This window comes from Pipistrellus kuhlii, unplaced genomic scaffold (assembly GCF_014108245.1).
Source record: "Pipistrellus kuhlii isolate mPipKuh1 unplaced genomic scaffold, mPipKuh1.p scaffold_m20_p_1, whole genome shotgun sequence".
Lineage (NCBI taxonomy): Eukaryota > Metazoa > Chordata > Mammalia > Chiroptera > Vespertilionidae > Pipistrellus > Pipistrellus kuhlii.
Window position 1 is genome coordinate 151,936,227 of NW_023425404.1, and position 24,462 is coordinate 151,960,688.

Sequence of the window (24,462 nt, forward strand, 5' to 3'; positions counted from 1 at the left end):
ACGCTGAAAGCCTGGCTCACCCCTGGTGATGACCCAGGCCCCCAGATACTCCTTCAGCGGGAATCTTGGATCGGGGGGTGAGGGGGGGGGCAGGGAAACTTGGCTTCCTCTGTCACTGAAGGCAACCCAAGCCTCCTGCTTGCTCCAGCTCCATGGCCACCATCATCTTTATTGGGTTAATTTGCACACTCACTCCTGATTGGCTGGTGGGCATAGCAGAGGGATGGTCAATTTGCATGTTTCTCTTTTATTAGTGTAGATAATTGTGGGCGGGTTACATGGGAAAGGTATGTTTTTCTTCCCAAAGGCATTAGAAAGAGGCAACTTTTCAACAATTTGCAAATAAGAAAGAGGCTTCAAACTAGGAACATATAAGCTAGTTCCTAATCAATTCTCCCACTTTGACTTACATTAATATACAGATTATGAATTATTGGCTACAGTTGTGAGATTAAATATGTGTATATAGGAATGCTAGATTGAGTGAGGTTGTCTGTGTAAGGTGCTTATTTTAAACTTTTCAGTGAGATTTACATAGTTTGATTACAGTCCCTTCTTTTCAATGAATTCTTCTGTCATATTGGATCACAAGACTTTCTTCAACCTAAAAAAATTTACATTAAAAAAGAGATAAATGCTCAGTTGGAACTTATGATATTATTGGAAGAAAAGTCGATTTAAACAATCACAATAAATTATAAAAAGTCTCTATTAGGAAATACATAGAGTACTAGGATATATAGAGGGTACATTTATTTTTCTCCAGAGGGAGTCAAGGAAAAGTTCTTAGAGCAAATTATGTATAAGGTGAAGCCGAGAATAATAATTAGCAGTAATTAACAAAATAATCTGATAAATAAAATAGCTCCAGAGGTATAGAAGCATTGCACAAACTGACTGATCTCAGAGGGAAGGGGGATACGGGTGGGTGGGAAGAGATTAACCAAAAAACTTATATCCATACAGGGTGTCCAGAAAAATGTATATACATTTTAACACCTGATTGGCTTAATTTTGAAAATACAATATATTTTAATAAACACTGCCTTTATAGTTATTCCAAGTGTGTATATACATTTTTTGGGGATATCATATATATGCATCACACATGGAGACAGACAATAGTTTGGTGAAGGCCTGGAGTGGGATGGGAACCAGATGAAGGGGAGCAATGGGTGAAATATGGGGGGCATCTATAATACTCTCAACAATAAAGATAAATAAAATGGAAACAGTAGCAGTGAAACAAAGAGGTGGAGTAGTATTTAAGATAGAAATTTTTCTATGGTACAAAAATGCTATTACTGGGTCATTTTTAAGTTACTTACATGATATAATCCTTGAGAAGATAGGATTACTTACCTTTAGAAATATGGAACTTTGGGCTTGTCTGTAATGATAGATCCTTAATTATTTTTCATTTTCTGTTATATTTTTTCTTTGTCAAAAGCCCCTTTTGGGCTTCAAGTTTAAAAAAGAAATATTTATTATTTGAGCTGCATCATTAAAATAATAGAATGTTCTAGCTAGAAAGAATCTGCAAGTTTGTTCAATCCAGCCTTCTTATTTTACAGAATGTTTCATTAAGGTATAGAGATTAAGAAACACATTTAGCTGAAACCGATTTGGCTCAATGGATACAGTGTCGGCCTGCAGACTGAAAGGTCCCAGGTTCGATTCCTGTCAAGGGCATGTACTGTGGTTGGGGGCACATCCCCAGTAGGGGGTGTGCAAGAGGCAGCTGATCAATGATTCTCTCTCATCGATGTTTCTAACTCTCTATCCCTCTTCCTTCCTCTCTGTAAAAAAATCAATAAAATATATTTCTTTAAAAAGAAAGAAAAGAAAAAAGAAAAAAAGAAACACATTTACTAAGTTCTCATGGCTGGTTAGTGGTGGAGTTTGTACTAAATATAGTTTCTGATCCTGGTTTTGTGATGGTTCAGTTATCTCAGCTGCTTTTTTATAATATGAGGAGAAAGAAATGTATGTTTCCATATTATTTTATATTCAAGTATCAGGAGAAGAAAGTAAAAAAAAAAAAAAAAGAATAGAGGCAGAAATGGAATGGGATAAGTTTCTTTGTTTTGTTTTTGATGTTCTAGTTAATGGTTTCATAATAGTTATGAATGTGCTTCTAAAATTTACAAAATGGACATATTTATTGTTGATTTATTCAAAATACATGTTGATTTTAATTATATATCTATGCTAGTATTTTAATTGAGAAATAAAAATTGTTTTAACGTGGTACAGTTAACATGAGTCTGAATTTCTATTTTTTTCCTAATGACATTTCATTTTCTTATACTATCTTTTTTTTTTAAAAAATATTTACTGTTGAAAGTATTATATATGTCCCTATGTCCCCTCCTGTCACCCCCCTACCTCCCCATTGAAGCCTTCCAGTCTGGACCTTTCCCACCTTTCCCCCCCAGGCCTCAGCGCCCCATTGTCTATGTCCATGGGTTATGCATATATGCATTCAAGGTCTTTGGTTGATTACCTCCCACACACCTACCTCCCTCACCTTCCCACCAAGATTCCACACTGTTCCATGCTTCCCTATCTCTGGATCCACTCCATTCATCAATTTATTTTGTTAATTAGATTCCATAAATGGGTGGGATCATGTGGTACTTGTCTTTCTCTGACTGACTTATTTCACTTTGCATGATACTCCCCAGGTCCCTCCATGGTAGTACCTTTTAGGTTACAAATTAGTTTAAAATTCTTATGTCAGTTTGGTTGGCTGAATATGATAGTGGTTAAGAGTTAAGGTTCTGGTATGATTCTTGGTTAATTCAGTATTTACAAATTTTGTGACTTTAGACAAGTAATCTGACTTCTCTCTATAATTCCATGATGACGGTTTAGTGAGATAATTTAAACCATTTAGCCTGAGCTTAGAAAAGGGTTCACTGCATGTCAGTTGTTATGAGACATTAAAAAGTCAAGTTCTCAGTAAAAATAATGGTTGTTGGTGGTCTCCAGAAATTACAGGAATATTTGTCAAAGCCAATAAAAAAACACATTTTTACATTTGTGGAATGGCCCAAACCAGTTTTGATATTGTTGTTAACGCTGCTGTTGCTAGAAACCAGATTTAGTTTATGGGTCTTGGCTGCCAGATGAATGAAGCGAGAGCCAATGTTGTATAAGTGGGCCCCAGGATTCCTGGGAGTGTCTCGAATGTGAGGAGGTTGCAATGTGCGCTAGTTAATGTTGCAAATCTCTCTTCCTGCCAGGAGTGACGTTATCTGGATAGCTTGGCTTAGCTTGGTTATCCCACCCTATTGGAGGCAGCACAACTGTGAGACAAAAACAAATAGGCTGGGCCTGGTGAAATAATCCACTGGGGGAACGTGGGAGAGGGGTGCAGAGAGCTTGAACAAGGAAAAGGTGTGGACAGAGAAGTATTAAAATAAAAACTGGAGTAGATCAATCGCATGGAATTCCAACTGGAGAAGATGGGATAACATTTTTGAGATATGAATCAACTTTTTCCTGACATTTTTCATCCTCACTATCCTTCCTTCTGAACTTATCCTCCACCCCTTCCCCCCTTGCAGACTGAACTTGGTTGGCACATGTGTGGACAGATAACACTGAGATCCAGATTTTACCACTCCTTCCCCCACTTTGGTATTGAAGAGCTTCTCTGATTGAAGATGCATCCTGGAAAAGGGAGTGGGCGTCACTGGGATAGACTGAGATTGCTTACTTACTTCAGGGACTTTCTACTCAAGTTGAAATTTAGTTTTTAGAACAAAGGAAATAATATTAAATTCCTGAACATCAGAGTTTGCAGATGAGATTAAAATGTAAAGCATATATATATATTATATATTTTTTCCAATTGAATTTCTCATTTCTATTTAAATTAGACACTAGGTAGAATATTTTAAGAAAGATTCTTATTTTTGCAATACTTGTGAATAAGGAAATACAAGGAAGTACAATGAAGAGTTTGCTGCTGTTCGCCATAATCATAAAACCAGTAATGATACAGTATAGCTCTGTTTGAAAACAATGACAAAAGGCCCTAACATTTTCTCACTGAATTAAACTAAATCTCTACCTGAGGGATAGACTTTTGTATTTATTCTTTCAACATACATTTATTGAGCACCAATTATATGTCAGGCAACATGCCTCACACCGGGCATATACTGACAAGAAGCAAATATATAGTCCAGGGGGAGGGACTGTATGCAAGCTGACAAGCTAAAATTCTATGTGAAATAGGACTGGTGGGAATATGGTTCTTACAAGTAATTTTTTCATAAGTTTATTTGATCATAGATTCAAGTGGAAATTAAATGATGGATAATATCAGGATACTGACAGTACCATGGAGAAATGAGTTCTCATTGGTTGATCTGGCTTGCTAAGTCAAAGTATAAGATATCACCTCTCAATTACTGACTCAACATTCCAGTACATTTTTGGAACAGTGGATAGTTTTAGAAGATGCCAAGCAGATGGACGAATGGTAACTAACTTAGAAGATCTAGGAAAGTTGACATGTAAGCTAAGTAAAATTGCTGAATCCTGGAGATGCTCTCAAGTTGAAACCACAAGGTGCTTCCATAGGTGAGATGGCAGGGTGAGGCTGAAAGCAGGAGAATAGGCTGACTGTGTTGCCTGAGAAGCTCCCACTCCTCCTTACTCTCACTTTGCCCCAAGCAGAAGCCAGAAGGTGAACTGGTTGGACCAAAAATGTTCTGTTCTTGGAGATACTGGATCCAATTAAGAGCAGTTATGGAGATATCATCATACAAATTAGAAAATGTGCAAGTCTACATTCTAGCAATGAGACGCTGAGAACCCTTTTCCATTGGGGTTCTTAATATCCAGAAGACTGCAGGTCCAAGTTATATTCTTCAGGCAGGAGATTGTAGGATTCTTCTCTGGAGAAACATGGGCCATAAGAAAGTACCTGTAGATATTGTCAGTAATATAGCTCTTCTAGGAAGGTGAGGGGAAGGGAATGTCTGCATGGGAGGCGGTGGTATAAGGGAGTTAAGTCCTATAATTTTTTAGCACGTAGTCATTTAGTGAGAAATCAAGATATATCACAATAAGCATGTTAGTTGTTTTTACATAGTATTAGAAATATAGAGATAACTCAAGAAGTATTTGAAAATGGATTTATCCATTGTGTTTCTCCTATCAAGGTTTAGGAGTGAAGCGAGAAATGTATTACTTTATAAAAATAAGAATATATATAAAGACAATCAATATAGTGCCATGGAGTCAAACATATCTAGGTCTACCTTTTCTACCTGTGAGCTCTGTGACCTTGGTCATGCTGCTTAAATTTTCTGAAATTCAGTTCTCTCCTTAGTGAATGAGTCAGGGTGTGTGTGTGTGTGTGTGTGTGTGTGTGTGTGTGTGTTGAGGTGGGGGGGCTAAGCACATAGCAAGCATTCAGTAAATAATATCTTAGGGTTATTTTGAATATTAAATGAAATAATATATTTAAATACTTAGTATATTACTCACTAAAGCCTAAATAATACTATTATGACAATGCTTTGTGAAATATGGGAAGAAAATCAACTCAGAGTAAGAACAGGAATAAATATTTGACTGTGAATACACACACATAGGCACAGACATGCAAACACACACAGTATATAAACAGAAGAAGTGAATGAGGGATAAGAACACTATAAAGGACAGTTCTATTTGTCCTTGATGTTTAAGTTAAAACAACAAGATTACAAACAGCCAGCCCTGGCTTGTTTGGCTCAGTGGATAGAGTGTCGGTCAAGGGCATGTACCTTAGTTGCAGGCACATCTCTAGTGGGAGGTGTGCAAGAGGCAGCTGATTGATGTTTCTGTCTCATCGATGTTTTTGGCTCTCTGTCCCTCTCCCTTCCTTTCTGTGAAAAATCAATAAAATATATTTAAATGTTTGTAAAAAAACAAACAAACAAGAAATAGCCAGTTCTGGTTAAAAAGATGTAGAGAGATAAAGTTCCTCAGAATATTCTGTTGACTCACCTTAACTCTGCTTTGTGAAACAAGGTGACCTGTAAATATGTCCAAAGGATTTACTGAATACTTACAATGTACAAAGTATGTATACTAATTTTAGTTATAAAATTATATTGTCATTATATTTAGTAAAAGTGCTTTTGCTTTTATGCATCCACTTTATTTTTATAGTTGCCCTGTAAAATAACACTTTTTTTTTAGGTAACACTTTCTAGTTGGCTTTCTTAGGAGATAGAACTTGGGATAGAGTGGTGAAAATAAAAGGAAACTATAGAAGTTGCCTAAATATTAGCATAGATATAGAAGCATACAGAGAATAACTTTGTTATAGGTGCCTATGTCATAACTCAGTATGACAATTTGTTTATTAAATTTCAGTGAGAAGTACAACTGCCAAATGAATCAAAATACTGATATCACCAAGTTTGCACATTCTCCCCCCCCCCCCCCCCATAAAAAAATAGTTCCATGGAAACTCAAATTGGTTGGTAGAAATGCAATCAAAACATACTTAGGGAATTATCTTAAGGGCTGATATAATCAAATGATGCCAGTTGATGTCCCCCAGTATACCGTAAGTGTGTATTTTCCAAGCCACAAGAATGTCCATGTTAGCTGGCCAAGTCACCTTCATCTCTGGGTGGTGCTGAGAGTATCCTGACAGAATTGTATCCTTAGACTTCATGTAGATCATCTGGAGATACTTAGTCTCCAGCTATATTTTAGTACAGTTGGGTAGGTTAAAGCCTTCTTTTATATCAAGTCACATTCTAGGCATATTTTCTTGATGAATATTACATATTTTAAATTACAGTGTAAAAGCCCAGATTCTGTAGAGATTAAAAACGAATAACATGTCTATATGGTTTTTAAAAATATTCTTATAAGTGCATTAAAAATAAACTCCCAAATTAACTAAAATGAACTTGAGTTCATTTTAATAAGAATGAAGCTAAAGATGATTTATCTATTGGATTAATAAATATAGTATTGGAAGCATAGGTGCCAGTGTCAGAATATAGACTGCACAGTCAATGAAATTCTTTATATTGTGTGTACATTTAAGATACTATCAAACTCTTTTTTTTTTTCAACCCTCACCTGAGGATATATTTTCCATTGATTTTCAGAGAGTGAGGAAAGGAGAGAGAGAGAGAGAGAGAGAGAGAGAGAGAGAGAGAGAGAGAGAGAGAGAGAGAGAGAGAGAGGAAGTGTGAGAGGGAAAGGCCGGGAAAGAAACATTGATGTGAGAGAGACACATGGATTGGTTGCCTCCCACAGGTGCCCCAACTGGGGTGGGGATCCAACCTGCAATCCAGGTACATGCCCTCAACTAGAATCAAGCCCTCCACCCTTTGGTGCACAGGCTGATGCTCTAACCATTGAGAATGCTGGTCATGGCAATCAAACTCTTTTAATCACTATCCTTATGTTAGAAGCTTTGTTTGTCTTAGCTAGTGAAATGTCACTTCAACAAAACCAAAAGAACTAAAAAAAAAAAAAAAAAAAAATACCCACATGCTTAGAAAGCAGAAAATAGCAAAATGTGGGAAAGAAATCATCTTTGTAAAGAAAGGTCAGTGCAAACATATGGATCCCAAGTGAAATTAAAATAAGGTTTCTGTACAGACTAGAGACTGCTGCAAATAACGGTGCCACAGGCCAGACAGAAGGTTGCCAAGGCCCCAGGCTGCTTTCTTATTTCTGCTAAGCTCAAGACTTTAATCCAACATTATTTTGGTGATAACACTTGTTATATATCCTCTGGATCCTCAGATGCTAAATCATGCTGTAATAGACTTTATCCAGGAAACCTAAAGGCCAGCCATATTTCATCATTTCTTAGGTTTCAGTGATTATAAAACAGCCATCTGTAGATGTCTAGAAGCATATTTTTATTTGGGTTATTATTTGATAATGGACAGACAATTCAATTACCAATCCTCTTTAATGTGTCTATTTTTTTAAGTCTATAGGGAAAATTTAAATGATTATATTTTTTAAATTTGTATTTTATTTAATTGAAATGTGCATTAGACTTCTTGCATTCATTAAACTGGAATATACTTATTTACACAGAATAACAAAAATACGTTAATTGAAAAATATTTGACATATTATTTCTTAGAGGTTTTTTTGTTTTTGTTTTTCAGTCAAGCAAACTGCCCATGTGCTTAGACCTGGAGATCATACATAAGCATCCATTAGAGCACATTCTGTTACTATTGTTTAACATTACCTATCAAATTTTTATCTATTTGGTGCTTATATCACCAGGCAGATTCCAAGTAAAAGGTGAGTGAGGTGCTTTAAAAGTAGCTTTGAAATGCAGCTCTGGCAACACTTTCTCCCCTTCACTGCAGACCTTTGGACCTACATGGTTAACAACACCTGACAGTAAGCCACCTGCAACAGGTGCCTGGCATTCTGCCATGAGATGTTTATTCTTTGAGATTAAGGCAAATATGCAAATACTGTTGGTCAGCTTGGAGTTGGAGTAGGAGGAAAGGTAATGCATTAAATATTTATTAGTGATGCATATATTAGTGTGAATTTTTTTTTCAGATCGTTCTCTTTTGATGAGGAAACCGTGAAGAGCTTGTTTGTCTGGACAAGAAATGGAAGCATGTCTTTAATGGGAGCAAGGGAGAGAGCAGTTGAGACTGAGCATGGTAGAGATGGAAAGTGGGATTGGAAGTCAGTAGAGAGTCTGAGGATGCTGTGTAGGGGTGGATCGTACCTATCAGGTTTCCAGCAGAAAACAGATGGAAAACATTCAAATGGCATAACTAATGGAGAGATGATTTATGACGGATGAGGTAGGCACAGGGCAGGAAGGAGTAGATGCTAGCAACAGAGAGCTGCGCAGAGAGGGCTGTCTTTGGATAGGAAGATCCTGCCGACCAAGGGCCAAGGCATCCTGGGCATGCATCAGGAGATTGATTCTCTGTGCCTCAGTTTTCTCATCTAGACAATATTATATGTTTTCTAGAAAGCATCTGTGTGTCAGGCTGTACCATTTATATGAAAACTCCAAACAGAGCCTTACAGAGAAGGAAAGTCAGAAGAAAAACAAAGAATGTTTTATTTCAGGAGGATGCAGAAATTCAAAGCGCAGGTAAAATAAAAGGAAGATTTATTTACCTGAGGCAGGTCCTAAGGCTAATACATGGGAGGTGTTATATATACATGTGCTCATAGATAAATGTTTCAGAGACATGGGTATGTAAATATGAAATCAACTCAGTTAGCAATGTTAGGAAGAGAGGAAGGAAGAAAAAGTGGCCTCCCACCCCAATCCAAAATATTTGCCTGAATCATTAGGATAAAGAATTTTAAATATCTGTTTTGCTAGTGGAGATATAACTAAAAAGACAGCCAATCCTCTTTAATGTGGACTATAGTTGATGCAGACACAAATACAGGGCTGTCCTGGTCATACTGGGAATGTAATAGCTGTGATTGTTTAGCAAAAGGGTGATTTTTATCATATTTCTTCAGAAACTTATTTTATACTAACATATACAAACTTATTTTATACTAACATTTTTAGCCTGCACTGTTAACTTATTAAACCACAGCAAAGAAATTTAAGAACACTATTTTTTTTTTTTTTTGCCTTGTTTCCCTATGGTACTAGCTTTCAGTTTAATCCCAGCATGCAGTTATGTATGAAGAATGTCAATACACTTTACCTCTTACAAGATACTCTTGTAAGAAAAATTGCTAGTTAACAGAGATGATACACTTCTTAAGTGTGCACCAGGGAAAAGAGAAATTATTTGTTTGATGTCACGTGTTTGGTAGTGTGTCTGATACGATCTAACAGGAATGCAGTTTAAAATTCTGTGTGAAGTCCTTCTGTTTTGACTGTCAATTCAGGGTGGAAAACCACTTTGTTAGAAGTGTCAAGGATATGATGAATGGTGAAGATATCAACTTTGTTAGCTTATTTTTTGACTGCCACATGATTCTTCTTGTACGGTATCATGTATGAACAAAAAAAGTCATTGATTCAAAGACCAGAAATTCAATGAGTTTTAAACTAATCACCTCAAGGAACAATGAATTTATCTGCAGTATTCTTTATATATTGATGTTTGTGTCTACATCACTCCCTTGGCTTACATTCAATATTTGTGCCACAAAAAGGAAATCATTAATAAATGCCTTTAAAATGCAAATTTGTCAAGGTCAGAGTTTCAAAAACAGAAGCTTGTGTTAAATCAAGTACTGCATTTTATTTCTCTTTAATAGTTGGTTAGCTTCTCAATCAAACTGTTGATTATAATTGTTAAAAATTAATTTATAAAAGCCATTATCATTCTTGTCTTTGTCTAGTTGAGCTTCATGTGAGGGAAAAATCTTTTGTACAGAAAGGAGATGAGAATATAGTTAATATAAACAATACACATAGTGTACTCTATGGAACTGAGGTAGCTTCCAGAGAACTTGGGTGTAAGTAGAATTTTTGAAAGTGAATCTTGCTCCTTTGAGAACTCTCTTTATGAAAGATGGGCTACATGTCTTGTGGAAGATACCTTTGGCTAGCCCCCCATCACTAGGAAATGTCCTCTCACCACCAAGGGTGGGGCCCTGTCTGCCATGTCTTGGTTACATGTTCATGCCTCTGAACTTGAGCTACAATCAAGGGTGGACTCCTGACACAAACTAAATCAATACAATAAAGTCTCCTTTCCTGGGAATTTGAAATTGGGAGCTGGACCTTTCAGGTTAGACTCTAGTCTCATCCATAGGCTCCATTACAGTCCTCCCCTTAGTTTCTGTGAGACACTCTGGAGCTTAGTAATGCTTCCTTTTGTCTTTATCTAGTTTACTTCTTCCTTGGAGTGAACCCAGTGGATTGGATTGAAGACTTTAGTTTGTAAATGCAGGCTTATTATTGTCAAAATCTTCTGGGGCCCTATTCCAATAATGAGATGTCCCACGTGCTGTTTCCTTGAAGCCTTCTCACCCACAGTCTCATGCACAGGTGCCCAATTTCCAACTTCTTTCCTGGCATCTCTTACCTTCAGAATACATGTATTTCTTTCAGGTCCTTACCTTCCCACCCCTAGGAGCGCCTTTCTTCTGATTTACTGTTAAATTTACAGTTGAGTCCATCTAGACGTTAATATTTCATTGAACACAAGATAAAAAGCAATACATTAATAGTAAGTGTTATTTATTTTGAAAATAGTTTTTAGTTCTCTCAGCTTCTCTGTGTCTTTCCTCTCCAATTTATCTTGCCACAGCACCTGGTTATCCTTCTCAACATGTGGCGCCATTGAATTGAACCCCTCTGATGTTTCAAATTTATTATTGTCTCCATTTTGTCTACTCGAAAATGCTCACACTAAAACGTCTTAAGGCAAAGTCTGGCAAGCCTTGTCATTTAAAGGTGAGATAGTAGATATTTTAGGCTTGTGGACCATATGGCTTCTGTCTTAACCATTCAACTTTGTTGTGGGAACAGAAATGGTCACAGGTAATATTCAAGCAAATGGGCATGGCTGTGTCGGACAAAACAGATCGTATGTGGGAACCTGCAGCGGAGATATGTGCCCTTGACTGAAATTGAACTAGGGACCCTTCAGTCTGCCCACCTCTGCTCTATCCAATCGGCTAGGCCCCCCCACCTTTTTTTTAAATATGCTTGCTCTACTCCCCATCTTAGTTAATGATGCCAGACCTTACCCTCAGATATAGAAGCTGGCTATGCCTTTCTTTCTTCAATTTTCTTTTTCAACTTGCAGGTTAAGTGTTCTATCTTTTATCAACCTTAATCTCTCCAACTAGCAGTAATTTCTCCCTCTTTGGGATTACACCCCATCACATCACATATGGTTAAAAAATAACCATCATCCTGTGTCATGGTTATTTTTAAAGTATTTTAGTTTAATAAATAGATTATCTACCTAGAGTATCTCTGGGAATAGACTGTGTATCCTAAAGACCACAGATCTTTTCAGAGAATGGACATTAGAAAGTTATTTGATAAATAAATTTTTGATACTTATAAAGATGAATTTCTCCACATTGAAGCTCCCTTTATTTGATGAAGAAGTGTTAACTCCGTATAAAGATCAAGGTCAAAAGCAAACCTCTGGTTTACTAATCTTTAAAAAATATCCTCAGGCACTGTGGTCCAGGGCTGCTGAACGGAAGTTGGCATTTTTGCTAGCCAAATCTGTTCCATATAAAGCCCACTGGCCATTTGGGGATTGACAACTCTCCTACTGCTCCTTTCAAAGAGCTTCTTAAGAAAACTGGGATAGATAATCTATGTGCCATATGTGCTGTTAAAATAAAGTTGGATATGCACTAATCAAGCGGTTTCCATGAGAAACGCAAGGCCTCCAAAATATGAAACATCGTTTTAATTGTAGGACTTATGGCAAGCACTCCAAATAGCAAAATTACATTTCAAACTTTTTTTCTTAATCTAAAAAACTAGTTTGTATCAAAGCTTAAATATCCTGGAGCAAAAACACTGTGGCTGTTTAAACTGTTATAAAACAAGTTTGAAGCAAGCAAAAGAAAGTTTTCTCTTTCATGTTGCCTGCAAAGTCTTTAAATTAGTGCTTAGCTTAAAATATGTATGTTTTCTTTTTTTCTTTTTGAGAATGGTGGGGACATAGATATAGGGTTCTCTTTTCTCTCCCACAGCAGATTTCGGGCAAGAGAGTGAGAACAGCCAAATCTGAAGTCCCTTAGCTGAAAGCGCTGGCTGAGAACGTCCTGATTTAGGTGTCAGACCCAGGATAAACCAGTTTCTTGTTGTTGCTGTTGTTTGTTTGTTTCTTTTGAAGAAAGTGAGAGTTAAGGAGGAATTGAGATTGAATACTGTTAATTTTTAATGTACCCAGTATTTAAGCCAGCTGACTGTAAAAATAAGAGTTTTTTTTAATATATATATTTTATTGATTTTTTACAGAGAGGAAGAGAGAGGGATAGAGAGTTAGAAACATCGATGAGAGAGAATCACCGATCAGCTGCCTTCTGCACACCCCCCACTGGGGATGTGCCCGCAACCAAGGTACATGCCCTTGAGTGGAATCAAACCTGGGACCTTTCAGTTCGCAGGCCAACACTCTATCCACTGAGCCAAATGAACCAAACCAGTTTTGGCAGGGTTTTTTGTTTTGTTTTGTTTTTTATATATTTTATTGATTTTTTTTTTTTTTTTACAGAGAGGAAGAGAGATAGAGAGCTAGAAACATCGATGAGAGAGAAACATTGACCAGCTGCCTCTTGCACACCCCCTACTGGGGATGTGCCCGCAACCAATGTACATGACCTTGACCGGAATGGAACCTGGGACCTTTCAGTCCACAGACTGACGCTCTACCACTGAACCAAACTGGCTTCGGCTTTCTTTTCTTTTCTTTTCTTTTCTTTTCTTTTCTTATCTTTTCTTTTCTTTTCTTTTCTTTTCTTTCTTTTTTTTTTTAATCAAAGAGACAGTGTAGACAGGAGCACTAAAATCTATAACTTGCCATCCAAATTTGTTTCTATTGTTACTTTTAAGTTTTACGTTATCACAACATATTATGAAATAAAGGTTACAATAGCAATTTAAATTCTTCTAAGCTATTGCACATTGTAATCTCTTAGAAGTAGGTATAAATATGCAATTTATTGTTTAAAATAATTTGGGACTAGCAGATTGAAAGACTGCTTTATGTCCTTTGCAATGTTTAAATTGAATTTATTGGGGTGACATTGTTTCACAAAGCGATACAGGTTTCAAGTGCTTGCTTCGACTTGTTTCATTTCCTTTTTGAATTGTCTGTTTCTATTTATATTCACTCCTAATCTTTGAATTTTGTTATTTATAATTTCTACCTCTGGTTCCATAGGTAGCTTAAAGGATTTGTACTTGTCTTGCAGTATTCTGAAATAAGTAGATTGGATCTTCTTTTTTTTTAAATCTACTTCTCTTTTTCCTCTAGGGTCTCTATGTTTCCCTTGGAGGAGGAATAATATCAAATGAGTGCCGTGGATAATTTAAAACTTCACATTTTCTTACCTTTTTTTTTTTCATGTATAACTCTTTAATTATAAATGCCAAAAAAAATGACTGATTTAAGGTTCATAGAGATGATAGAATGTTAGGACTTGTCAATGCCTTTGAAAACAGAATCTGCTCTAGCTACTTTAAATGAAAGGGGGAAAGGGGTGTATGAGGGTGTAAATAGCTTCCAGGGGCATTTGGATTGCTGAAGAAGGAGAGGGAAGGCCGAGCTCCCAGAAGCAACTCCCAGAGCACACTCCAGCACGGAGCTGCCCTCTGCGGTAATGGGGAGAAGATGAACCCAGATCGATGGAATGTGCCCCAACTGCTGCCTTCTGCAGGCTGCCTCTGTCAGGACCCGCACCAGCAAAAAGGACACCCCTTGTCCTGCCTCTCTCCCCGTGGGACTCAGTTCTGATTCAGAGTCTGGCCTGAGCCTGTACGGCCAGATTACAAATCATGAGGAAACCTGCCTGAGGGGAAGTCTAGGAGATGTCTATTTTAAGCTTTTTCTAATGTGCAGAAGGACGTGTTAAAGGGGAGTTGGATCAGTGTTGGGTTTACCCACAGGGTCTACCATTCCAGGCAACTCTTATTTTCTCTTTTCTTTGATTTCCACCTCTCCTCCAGGTGGGATGCTGATAAACAGCAACATGATTCGAATTTGAAAGCTGGTTTAGGAATCAAGGTGTGTCAACATGCATCAAAGACCAATGAGAAACAACGATTTCCCCATTTCCTAAAATGTAACTTCCTTCTCTGGTGATGAAAACATGGCTCCCACCATCTATACTTACTTAATTTATCAATCTCCCATCTGTAACAATTTCTCATCACCACTGTGAGCCTCAACCTGCAGGAGCTGACCCCACCACTGGCCTGCACTGCCTCCCAGGCTGTCAAACTTCCCACCTGGCTGCCACTCTGCCAAGACACTTTCTACAGCCCATCCCCACGTTTTCCGACAACTTATGAGTGATCCCTGGAAAAGAACCTCCCCTCCATTACATGGGTTTTCATCTCCCATGCCTGGCTGCTTCTTGCTTCTTGCTTTGAAGTCCTTTTCCCCCTGCTTGCCCACTCCTGCTCCATGTTAGGGACCTCTCATCTTCTGGTCTCTCTCCCTTCCTGTTTGTGCTCTGGCACCCTGCTGTGATGAGCTTTCCCCATAAAGAAGTTCTCCTCCCCTCCCATTGGCTCAGAAACCACACATTGGCAGTGCTGCCTCTACATACATGTCACATACACACATAACCTCCTCGCCTGGCTTGTTCTTTGACTCTTCATGTTGGGCCTCAGCCTTCCCATGTGGACATCTCTCTTACCCTTTTTGGGCTCCAGTACCCCATGCCAGGATGCCCCTCCCTGCACCAGGGGACACTCCTCCATCTGCTTGGCCTTAGACACCCTGTGTTGGACCATTAGAGCACCTCTTTTCCCTGACACCATTTCTTGCCCCTACCTAGTGGCTTTTGACTTGAATTGTTCATTAAGGGAATGGAAGAGCAGATAAATCAGAGATAGGATTTGATGTGTAGAACGTGGTATCAGAGAAATGAGAGTACAAACTGAGATAAGATAAGATATGTATACAAGGGACACATATAAGGGGACTTGTTAGTGGTGATAATAGAGCTAATTTGTGATGCTACTGTGGAGGGCCTTAAATTGTCAGGGAATGAGATTTCTTTGGCAGTTATTAGGTAAGTGATTGGCTTTTATACTTCAGAAATAAGTCACATTGCAGTGTGTAAAAGGTATGGGAGACAGAATACTACCGTGTTTCCCCGAAAATAAGACATCCTCCGAAAATAAGACCTAGCGCATGGAAAGATAAGACATCCCCTGAAAATAAGACCTAGCACAACTTTGGGAGAAAAAATTAATATAAGAAACTGTCTTATTTTCGGGGAAACGGGTATTAGAATAATTCCACTGAGAATTGAGAAACTGACCTGGACCAGGTCTATGATAGAGGGCATGAGAGGAAGGGATGCAGTTAGAGGGCAGGTATAGATTTTTATCATTCCAGAATACCATTCTGAGTCTGACCTGGCTTCTCAAGGTCTGACATTGCACATGAGATGTGACTTTCATCAAGCAAGCCGCCAGTTGTCTTGGATTTTTGTGGGAGTTCTAGATGCTATAGTTGCATCATCTAGATTTCTTCATCAAGACTGAGGCACTCATTCCCCAAAGCCAGGAGTTTGGCTGCTGACAGCTCACCATTGAGTTCCTCCTTAAAATTGCCTTGTGCCAAAGGAAACTGCCTTATCCCTGGTTATGCTCCCTCTACAGGGGCAGCCACATTGAATGGATGGTCCTGGAGGGGACCAAAACCCTGGCCTCACTTTGCCACTGAAACCAGGACAACTATGAAAGGCCATTTCAATTCCAGGAGCTACCCCGGAGGTTGGCTGAGGCCTCCTTTGTAACTTCATCATGTTCAACTTTCCCTCTGAACATTCTTGCTTCTCCCACCTGTCATAGCATTTGCTCCTGAGAGCATGCTCCAATGCACCTCCTGCATGCCAAGCTCAGAGTCGCAGGTCTGTTACTGGAAAACTGGATTTAAAATGCATTCAAAAAGAATAAATAAAAAAAATAAAACACATTCAATCCCAAACGCAGATGTTGGTAATCATTCTGTCATTGGTTGACATCCTCGGTTGTCATACATGGAGATATTATTTTTGAAGTAGAATCATTTTGTTCCCTTTCAGGAACTCGTTCAGACATTGGGGAAGTCTAGCTCTTTAATGACTGTACCTGATAAAAGCTTAAATAAGCTTTGTCACCTGTGGGCACTGAGGATTTATTTTCTTCCTCTGAATCACTGGAGCTCTGTAATGAATCACTCTGCTTGTGATGATTCACTTCCAGTGTGTTTCTTCACTTCCAGGAGAGTTGTGTTTGTTGTTGTGGATGTAACACAAAGATATCTACTTGTAAATAATATAGGTCACATGATTTTTTACACAGAAAGGATACATTTATTTCACTTTCCTATGTTTATTATTGTTGCTCATTTGCCCCTCCTGTGTATGGTTTGTCTGGGTGGGAGACATAGAAATAAATTAAGGATAGGATGTTGGAGAGGTGAATTCCTGAGAGGAGTAGGTATAAAATATGTGCTTAGAAGACTGTCAGATACATAGTAGGTACCAAATATTTGTTAAATAAAAGCCAGTAAAGAAATAATTAAATAAAATTGAACAAGAAGTCCATGAGAGCTCTGCAGGTGGAAGAGGGCCTCTTGAACACTTTTAGTCATTAGGTGTCAACCTCAAGCTGCTCTACTAATAAATATGTAAAACCAGGTTTAACAGCGTTTCCTATTCAGTAGCATATATATTTTTTTTAATGAGGTGATAAATTCTAACATTTATTAACGAAAAACAAAAAAACAAAAAAACAACAACATTGAAACCTGTAAAGAATTTTTGTGAGTTTATTTGAGCCAAACTGTCCACAGATGCCGTGAAGTAGAACCTCAGTGGATTGAGATAATGCTTTGGAGAATGCAGGGTTACATCTATATCTATACATTGCAATCAAAGGAAAGGGAAGTAGGTGAGTTACATGAAATTCATTGGTGATAGATTAGGGAGGTGGGACAGAGCAAAGTGGGGAAACCTCTGGGATAGGGTAAAAGGTGAAATGATGGACATGTGCTTCTTTTACAGAGATGGATATAGGATACTTTAACAGTTGACAATTAACTTGATAACAATAACAATGAGGAAATGTCTCAAAGCTATTTGTTGTGCCCTGAGGGGTCAGGGGTAAAAAGGAAGTTACAAGTTACCCAGACATCTCACAGATATGTTATCTTAGAGGCAAAAAAGGCAAATGGGCTCAGTAAAGAAATTCTAAGTTGATCTTTGTCAGGTGAAACACTGATCTAGGACACGACTACCCACCATAACCTGTTTGTAGTTAGATATTTAATTTTCAAACCATTGAGAAAGAAAAGAGCCACATGCTAACCTGACAAGCTCAGGGAAGGCCTGCATGACAGTCTTACAAACTCAAGAGACTTAAAATAACCACAAAAGATCGTTTGAAAATTAAATATCTAAATACAAACAGGTTATAGTGGGTAGTCATGTCCCAGATATTTCACCTGACAAAGATCAATTTAGATCTCGTTTACTGAGCCCATCTGCCTTTCAGGCCTCTAAGATAACATATCTATGAGATGTCTGGGTAACTTGTAACTTCCTTTTTACCCTGGACCCCTCAGGGCACAAAAAATGGCCTCGAGACATTCCTTCATTGTTACTGTTATCCAGTTAATTGTCAACTGTTAATTATCTCAGAGTATCCTGTATCTATCTCTGTAAAAGAAGCTCAAGTCCATCATTTCACCTATTACCCTATCCCAGAGGTTTCCCCACTTTGCTCTGTCCCACCTCCCTAATCTATCACCAATGAATTTCATGTAACTCACCTACGTTCCTTTCCTTTGAATGCAATGTATAAATATAGAAATATAACCCTGCATTCTCTGGGGCATTATCTCATTCCGTTAGGTTCTGCTTCCAGGCATATGTCAACAGTTTGGCTCATATAAACTCACAATTCTTTACAGGTTTCAATGGTTTGTTTTTTGTTTTTTGTGTCTCCCCCCCCCCCCCCCCCCCCCCCCCCCCCCCCCCCGTTAACACCATCTTTTGTGGTTACTTTAGGTCTCTGAGTTTGCAAGACTGCCACACAGGCCTCCCCTGAGCTTGTCAGGTTAGCATGTGGCTCTTTTCGTTCACACATTGAATTTGAAGTTTGGTTTGATACAAATAATTTCCAAAGAGTAGGGCCTTGTATGGACTGTGAAGCAAAATACTTTAGCAGAAATCTAGATAATTTGATAAAAAATATTTTAGATTTATTTATCTAAATAATTCAGTCTAGCCACATTGCTCTCTTCCTCTCTGCTTTCCCTCTCTAATATCCCCTTTCGTTTTTTCTCTCTCTGTTTAAAAACCTGCATTCCCTATCCCATTCTTGATTTAAAACTGAAAGTTAAACTCAGTTCCAGAATGTCTGCTATGGTGCAAATGTAACTTTGAAACCTTAACCTGGCTAGAGTCTAGCTGTTGCAATGCCCCAGTCTTCACACCTGGTAGAGGAGATGAGAGGGTGTTGCTATTGTTACTGCTCCTTCCTTGTGGTTTGGTGAGATCCCAAGTCTGCCCTCATTATTGTTTGGGAATTCGGAGGTTCAACAGCCTCCTTCACCAAGGACTATTTCAAGACTGCCCCATGTTTAGCCCTGAGAGTCCCCTGTCCCTAGATACCCCTCACCTGGAACAGATCAGGACAGTAACTAATGCATTTTCCATTGATTTTTATTAGGTGAAAGTGATTCTGATAATTATATAATTATTGATTAATTATTGGTCTGTGCCAGGAGAAGCCACGTCCCTGCTTGGTCACTCCCACCAATGAATAACATGAAAAGAGTTTCAGAACTAATTACCCAAACAAACAAAAGAATGGTGACAAACTTCAGTATATCCATCACCTCTACTGGCTTTGTCCTCAGGAAAGAGGTACTGAGTGGGAGGACTTGACTAGGGCCAGGGAATTGGAGAAAGGACAAATTTTAAGGTATTCTGTTTTATTTTGGGACTAAAAGAAGATAGTTTCTGAGATCAGTTTGTGGAGTCCCAGAAGATGAGCAAAGAGTCTAGAAGCTAGGGGAAAAGAAAGCCAATAAATGTGGTTTACAATTCTTCATCATGAGGATATGTTGCTGGCAGATAGTCATTATTCAATGCAGCTGGTCCTGAGGTCAGCCCTGGAGTCTCATGTTTATCTGGTTTTGCTGCTTTTCTGGGCCTAGAGCTGAAATACAACTAAGGCCTAGTTGCTAGGAAAGAAAGGTCACACTGCGGATGAGATCCCATCTTAGTGACCTTTTGTACTTGGCCCATTGTCCTTGCCTCCTTAACTACCATAGCCCCATCAATACCTTCCCCGACCCATCAATTAAGAAGTGGTGGGTCACCGAAACCGGTTTGGCTCAGTGGATAGAGCGTCGGCCTGCGGACTGAAGGGTCCCAGGTTTGATTCCGGTCAAGGGCATGTACCTTGGTTGCGGGTACATCCCCAGTAGGAGGTGTGCAGGAGGCAGCTGATCAATGTTTCTCTCTCATCAATGTTTCTAACTCTCTATCCCTCTCTCTTCCTCTCTGTAAAAGATCAATAAAATATATATTAAAAAAAAAGAAGAAGAAGAAGTGGTTGGGTCGAGTGAAAGGTACTAGAATTTCCATCTCCAAGTGGCAGATATTTTGAAACTGAGGGTCAATCTGTATTTACTGAAGCTCTTATCCATTCATTTTTCTCGGTTTAGCTGCTGTAGGATGATATAATCTCCTAACTGGTCTCCCTCCTTTCATTCTTGTTCCTCCAAGTCCATTGTATCATATCAACGTGAATAATCTTTGAAAAGCATAGATTTTATTACTTTACCCCCTATCCCACCTTTGGGGTTGAAATTATCTACTGGGTTCTCATCACACCTAATATAAAATATTGGAAATCTTTATCACAGTTTTGTAAAATGTGGCCTCTGCCTACCTCTCTTACTTCACCTTACCCATGCAGATCCAGCCACATGATCATCTTTCTGCTTCTTGAATGTGCTAAGGTAATGCCTATGGAGAGTTGCAGGAGCTGGGAATGTGTCCTCTTTCAGCTTCTGGAATAACTGCCTTCTTTTGGTTTATCATCTAGTCAATTATTCTCTATTATATTAAACTAGAGGCCCAGTGCATGAAATTTGGGCAATGGGGGTGTGTGTCCCTCAGCCCAGCCTGCACTCTCTCCAATCTGAGACCCCCTTGAGGGATGTCCAACTGCCTGTTTAGGTCTGATCCCATGGGCCTAAAGGGATCTCACAATCCAGGACTGTTGGATCCCAACTGCTCATCTGCCTGCCTTCCTGATTGCCCCTAACCACTCCCCTGCCAGCCTGATTGATGCCTAACTGTTCCCCTGCCAGCCAGTTTGCCCCCAACTGCTGTCCCCTGCAGGCCTGGTCACCCCTAACTGCTCTCCACTGCAGGCCTGGGTCCCCCCTAACTTCCCTCCTCTGCTGGCCTGGTAACCCCTAACTGCCCTCTACTGCAGGCCTGGTCACTCCTAACTGCCCTTTCCTACAGGCCTGCCCTCCCCCGCAAGTGCCCTCCCTTGCAGGCCTGGTCCCCTGCAATTGCCCTTCCCTGCAGGTCTGGTCATCCCCAACTTCCTTCCTCTGCCTGCTTGGTCACCACCACCTGCCCTCCCCCCAGATTTGATTGCCCACAACTGCCCTCCCTTGCAGGCCTAGTCCTTCCCAACTGCCTTCCCCTGCTAACCATCTTGTGTCCACATTGGGGCAGCCATCTTTGACCACATGGGGGCAGCCATCTGCATATTACTCTTTTATTAGATAGGATAGAGGCCTGGTGCATGGGTTGGGGCCTGCTGGTTTGCCCTAAAGGATGTTCCAGATCAGGGTGTGGGCTTCCTTGGGGTATGCGGGTTTCCCTGGGTGAGGGGCCTGTGGTGGTTTGCAGGCCAACCATACCCTCCGGCAACCCAAGCGGAGGCCCTGGTATCTGGGGTTTATTTATCTTCTACAATTGAAACTTTGTAGCCTGGAGCAGAGTCAAACCTTCTGCTTGCTCCATGGCAGCAGCCATTTTGTTGGGACTTATGTACCTTCTATAATTGAGCCTTAAGCAGCGGCCTAAGCCGGCCAGGGTGTGTGGAAAGCTTGGGTTCTCCTATTGCCGGGGGCAACTCTAGCCTCCTGCTCTTTCCAGCTTCATGGCTGCCATTTCTGTTTGGATTTATGTATCTTCTATCATTGAAACTTTGTAGCCTGGAGCTTGGCTTCCTCTATTGCTGGAGAAATCCAAGCCTCCCTCCTGCTCTCTGTGGCAATAACCATCTTGGTTGGGGTTAATTTGCATACTTGCTCTGATAGGCTGATGGGCATGGCTGGTGGGTGTAGTGGAGTGATGGTTAATTTGCATATTACTCTTTTATTAGATAGGACATTTTAAATCTCTGCAAACCACCTTTTAATATGGACATGTATTTATTTATTTTTGTCTGTTTTTCTTCCTTGACTAGACCTTAAGCTTGGTGAAGGCAGGTGCTTGTCACTTTGTTCTGTGCTTTAACTGTAAGTGCTAATAGATAATTGATAGTAAATCTTTGTTAAAGTGACTGGTTTCTATTCTCAAAATGCTTATAAACAAATCTGGTTGTATATAAAAAATAACTTAAATGAAAAGTTGTGTACACATGAAAACAAACAAAAGGGATTAGTAAAAGGCAATATGCAATTAAGTGCTATGTGAACTTTTTCTCACAAAGCATTGCTTTAGTTAAAACACAAAGGAGGAGGTGACAAGTCACATTACTGTCAATCATTATAACTTCCAAAAACCCGTTTCAACCTGGAGAAGGCAGAGACTTAGGTGGAAGTGATGGAAAGGAGAAAGGAGAAGGCAGGCGGGTGGTGGTGGGGGGGAAGAGTGTAAATAGACTATACAGAGAATTTGAATGTAGCAAACTTCATCTCCTGCACTAGTTTGGTAAGGCATCCTGGCTTGCCCCAAGATGACATTCTTAATATGTGGAGATTGGGGTAGATGACAGTGGAAAAAAATATTTTGAAATTCCATTTTCCACTCCTAGAAGTTTCTCCCCCTTGTCTGCCCCTCCTCCCCCCCCCCCCCCCACACACACCCTTCCTTGTCGAGATGAAACTACAAAGTATGTTTATAATAGAAAAAAAGAAGAAGTTGCCCTCCTAGGTGGAGAGTTGGGGAAGTAAAAAGAGTGTGTGCTAGTGGTAGCAAGGGGGTGGGGCGGAATAGTCTATCATCCTCCGCCCCCCTCCCCCCCCCCCCCTTTGCAATTGTTAGTCTTTGGTCTTCAATTTCAGCGACCCAAGCTGCTGAAACAGACCAGGCCTGCAGGATCTATGGGTATGCTCAGCGTCCGCAGGACATTTGTTTTTCTAAACTCCTCCTCTTCCCACAGTTTGGCAAGCATTAGTCATTTTCAACAAGGCAAGAGCGCACAAGTGTGCCTGTGTGGCTGGGGCTCCAGATCAGGCCCCGCCCACCCGGAGCCGGGACTTGGCGGCGCGGAGCTCTTGGCTTTGGTCGGAGTGGCCACTCCAAGCCGCTCGCCCCGGGGCAGCTCAGCCTCCTCCCCTAAAGGGGACCGTCCGGCCTCCCCGGCCGAGCTCAGGGAAGAAAGTTTGCGGAGCCCGGGGGAGCCGGGGCCACCGGAGGAGGGGAAGGAACCAGAGGACCCGGACCTCCGCTCTGAGTTTGTGCAGCCGTCCTGGGGGGCGCCTGCCCGCCGCGCACGGCAGCCGCGGGGCTCCAGGCCACCTCGAGGAATGGGACTCGGGGTCCTGTCCTAGGAGGGAGCTGGAGGCGGGTCTGGAGGCCGGTCTAGAGGCCCGGGAGGAACTTCTTCCGCGCGCTGTCGCCTGGGCCCTGATCGTCTGCAGAAACTCTCCGGATCCGCTGGGAAAGGACTGAGTGCTCTCCGCCGCTGGGACTCGTCTGGATTCCGGCAGCAGCTGGGGCTGCGGCTGCAGAGCCTCCCTTTGTCCTCTGCGGACCTCCCTCCCTCCCCTGCGCCCTCCCTCCTCCCGGGAGTGGGTTCCGCTGCTCCAGGCGCCCTCGCAGCTCCTCGTCCTCCCGCCCCGGGGTCCTGGGTGACTCCTATCGGCCGCCGCGTCCCGGGGGGCCCCGCCGAGGGGCCAGGAGCTGCCGGAGCCCAGGCCCCCGCCGGCCGCACGATGGTGGCGCGGCGGTCCCTGGCGCGCAGTGCGGGGAGCTGGCTGGTCCCGGGGCTGTGGCTGCTGGCGCTCAGCGGTCCCGGGGGGCTGCTCAGCGCCCAGGAGCAGCCCAGCTGCAGAGGCGCCTTTGATCTCTACTTTGTCCTGGACAAGTGAGTGCCCGAGGGGGTGCAGTGTCTTGGGGTGCGGGTGGCTGTGGGGGGTGAGTTGTGGCTGGGGAAGCCTAGAGGTGTGCCCGCGCCCAGGGAGAGGGAGGAGACACCCGGGGATGGGGCTACCTTGTTGCTGTTTCCTGGCCGAGGGCCAGCGCTTTGGGGGTCTTTGCTGGCTGGGGGTGGTGATAGGAGCCATCCAGAGAGGTGCTGGCCTCGAGGAAAGTGGGAGAGTCCCTGCTTGCCAGTCCAACAAGGGCCTCTTGGGAAATGGAAATGCTCCCCCCCCCCCTCCCCCCGTAGCCTTCTGTGCCCCTGGAACCCAGACCAGGCTGTTGGTCAGCCTCCCAGTCCTCACCCAGTCCCTCTGGCTAAAGTGTGCTTGGTTTTATCCTAGGAAATGCCTAGGGTTAACCCACCCCCCACCCAGTGTGGTTAGCATTTCCTGGGAAGTGGGCTGTGTCTGT

At 41.1% G+C, this 24,462-nt stretch overlaps 1 protein-coding gene across 2 annotated transcripts in view; it reads left to right on the forward strand.

The window, feature by feature from the left end:
* The first annotated feature begins 23,164 nt into the window (after positions 1 to 23,164).
* ANTXR2 (ANTXR cell adhesion molecule 2) overlaps positions 23,165 to 24,462 on the forward strand; it is a 129,385-nt gene continuing 128,087 nt past the window's right edge. Inside the window, exon 1 of one of the 2 annotated variants that reach the window (XM_045571379.1) lies at positions 23,165 to 23,995. In XM_045571379.1, the coding sequence (XP_045427335.1) occupies positions 23,844 to 23,995 (152 nt within the window). In that variant the 5' untranslated portion in view covers positions 23,165 to 23,843. The remainder of the gene's footprint in view (positions 23,996 to 24,462) is intronic. The other variant, XM_036412635.2, reaches the window with a different exon arrangement.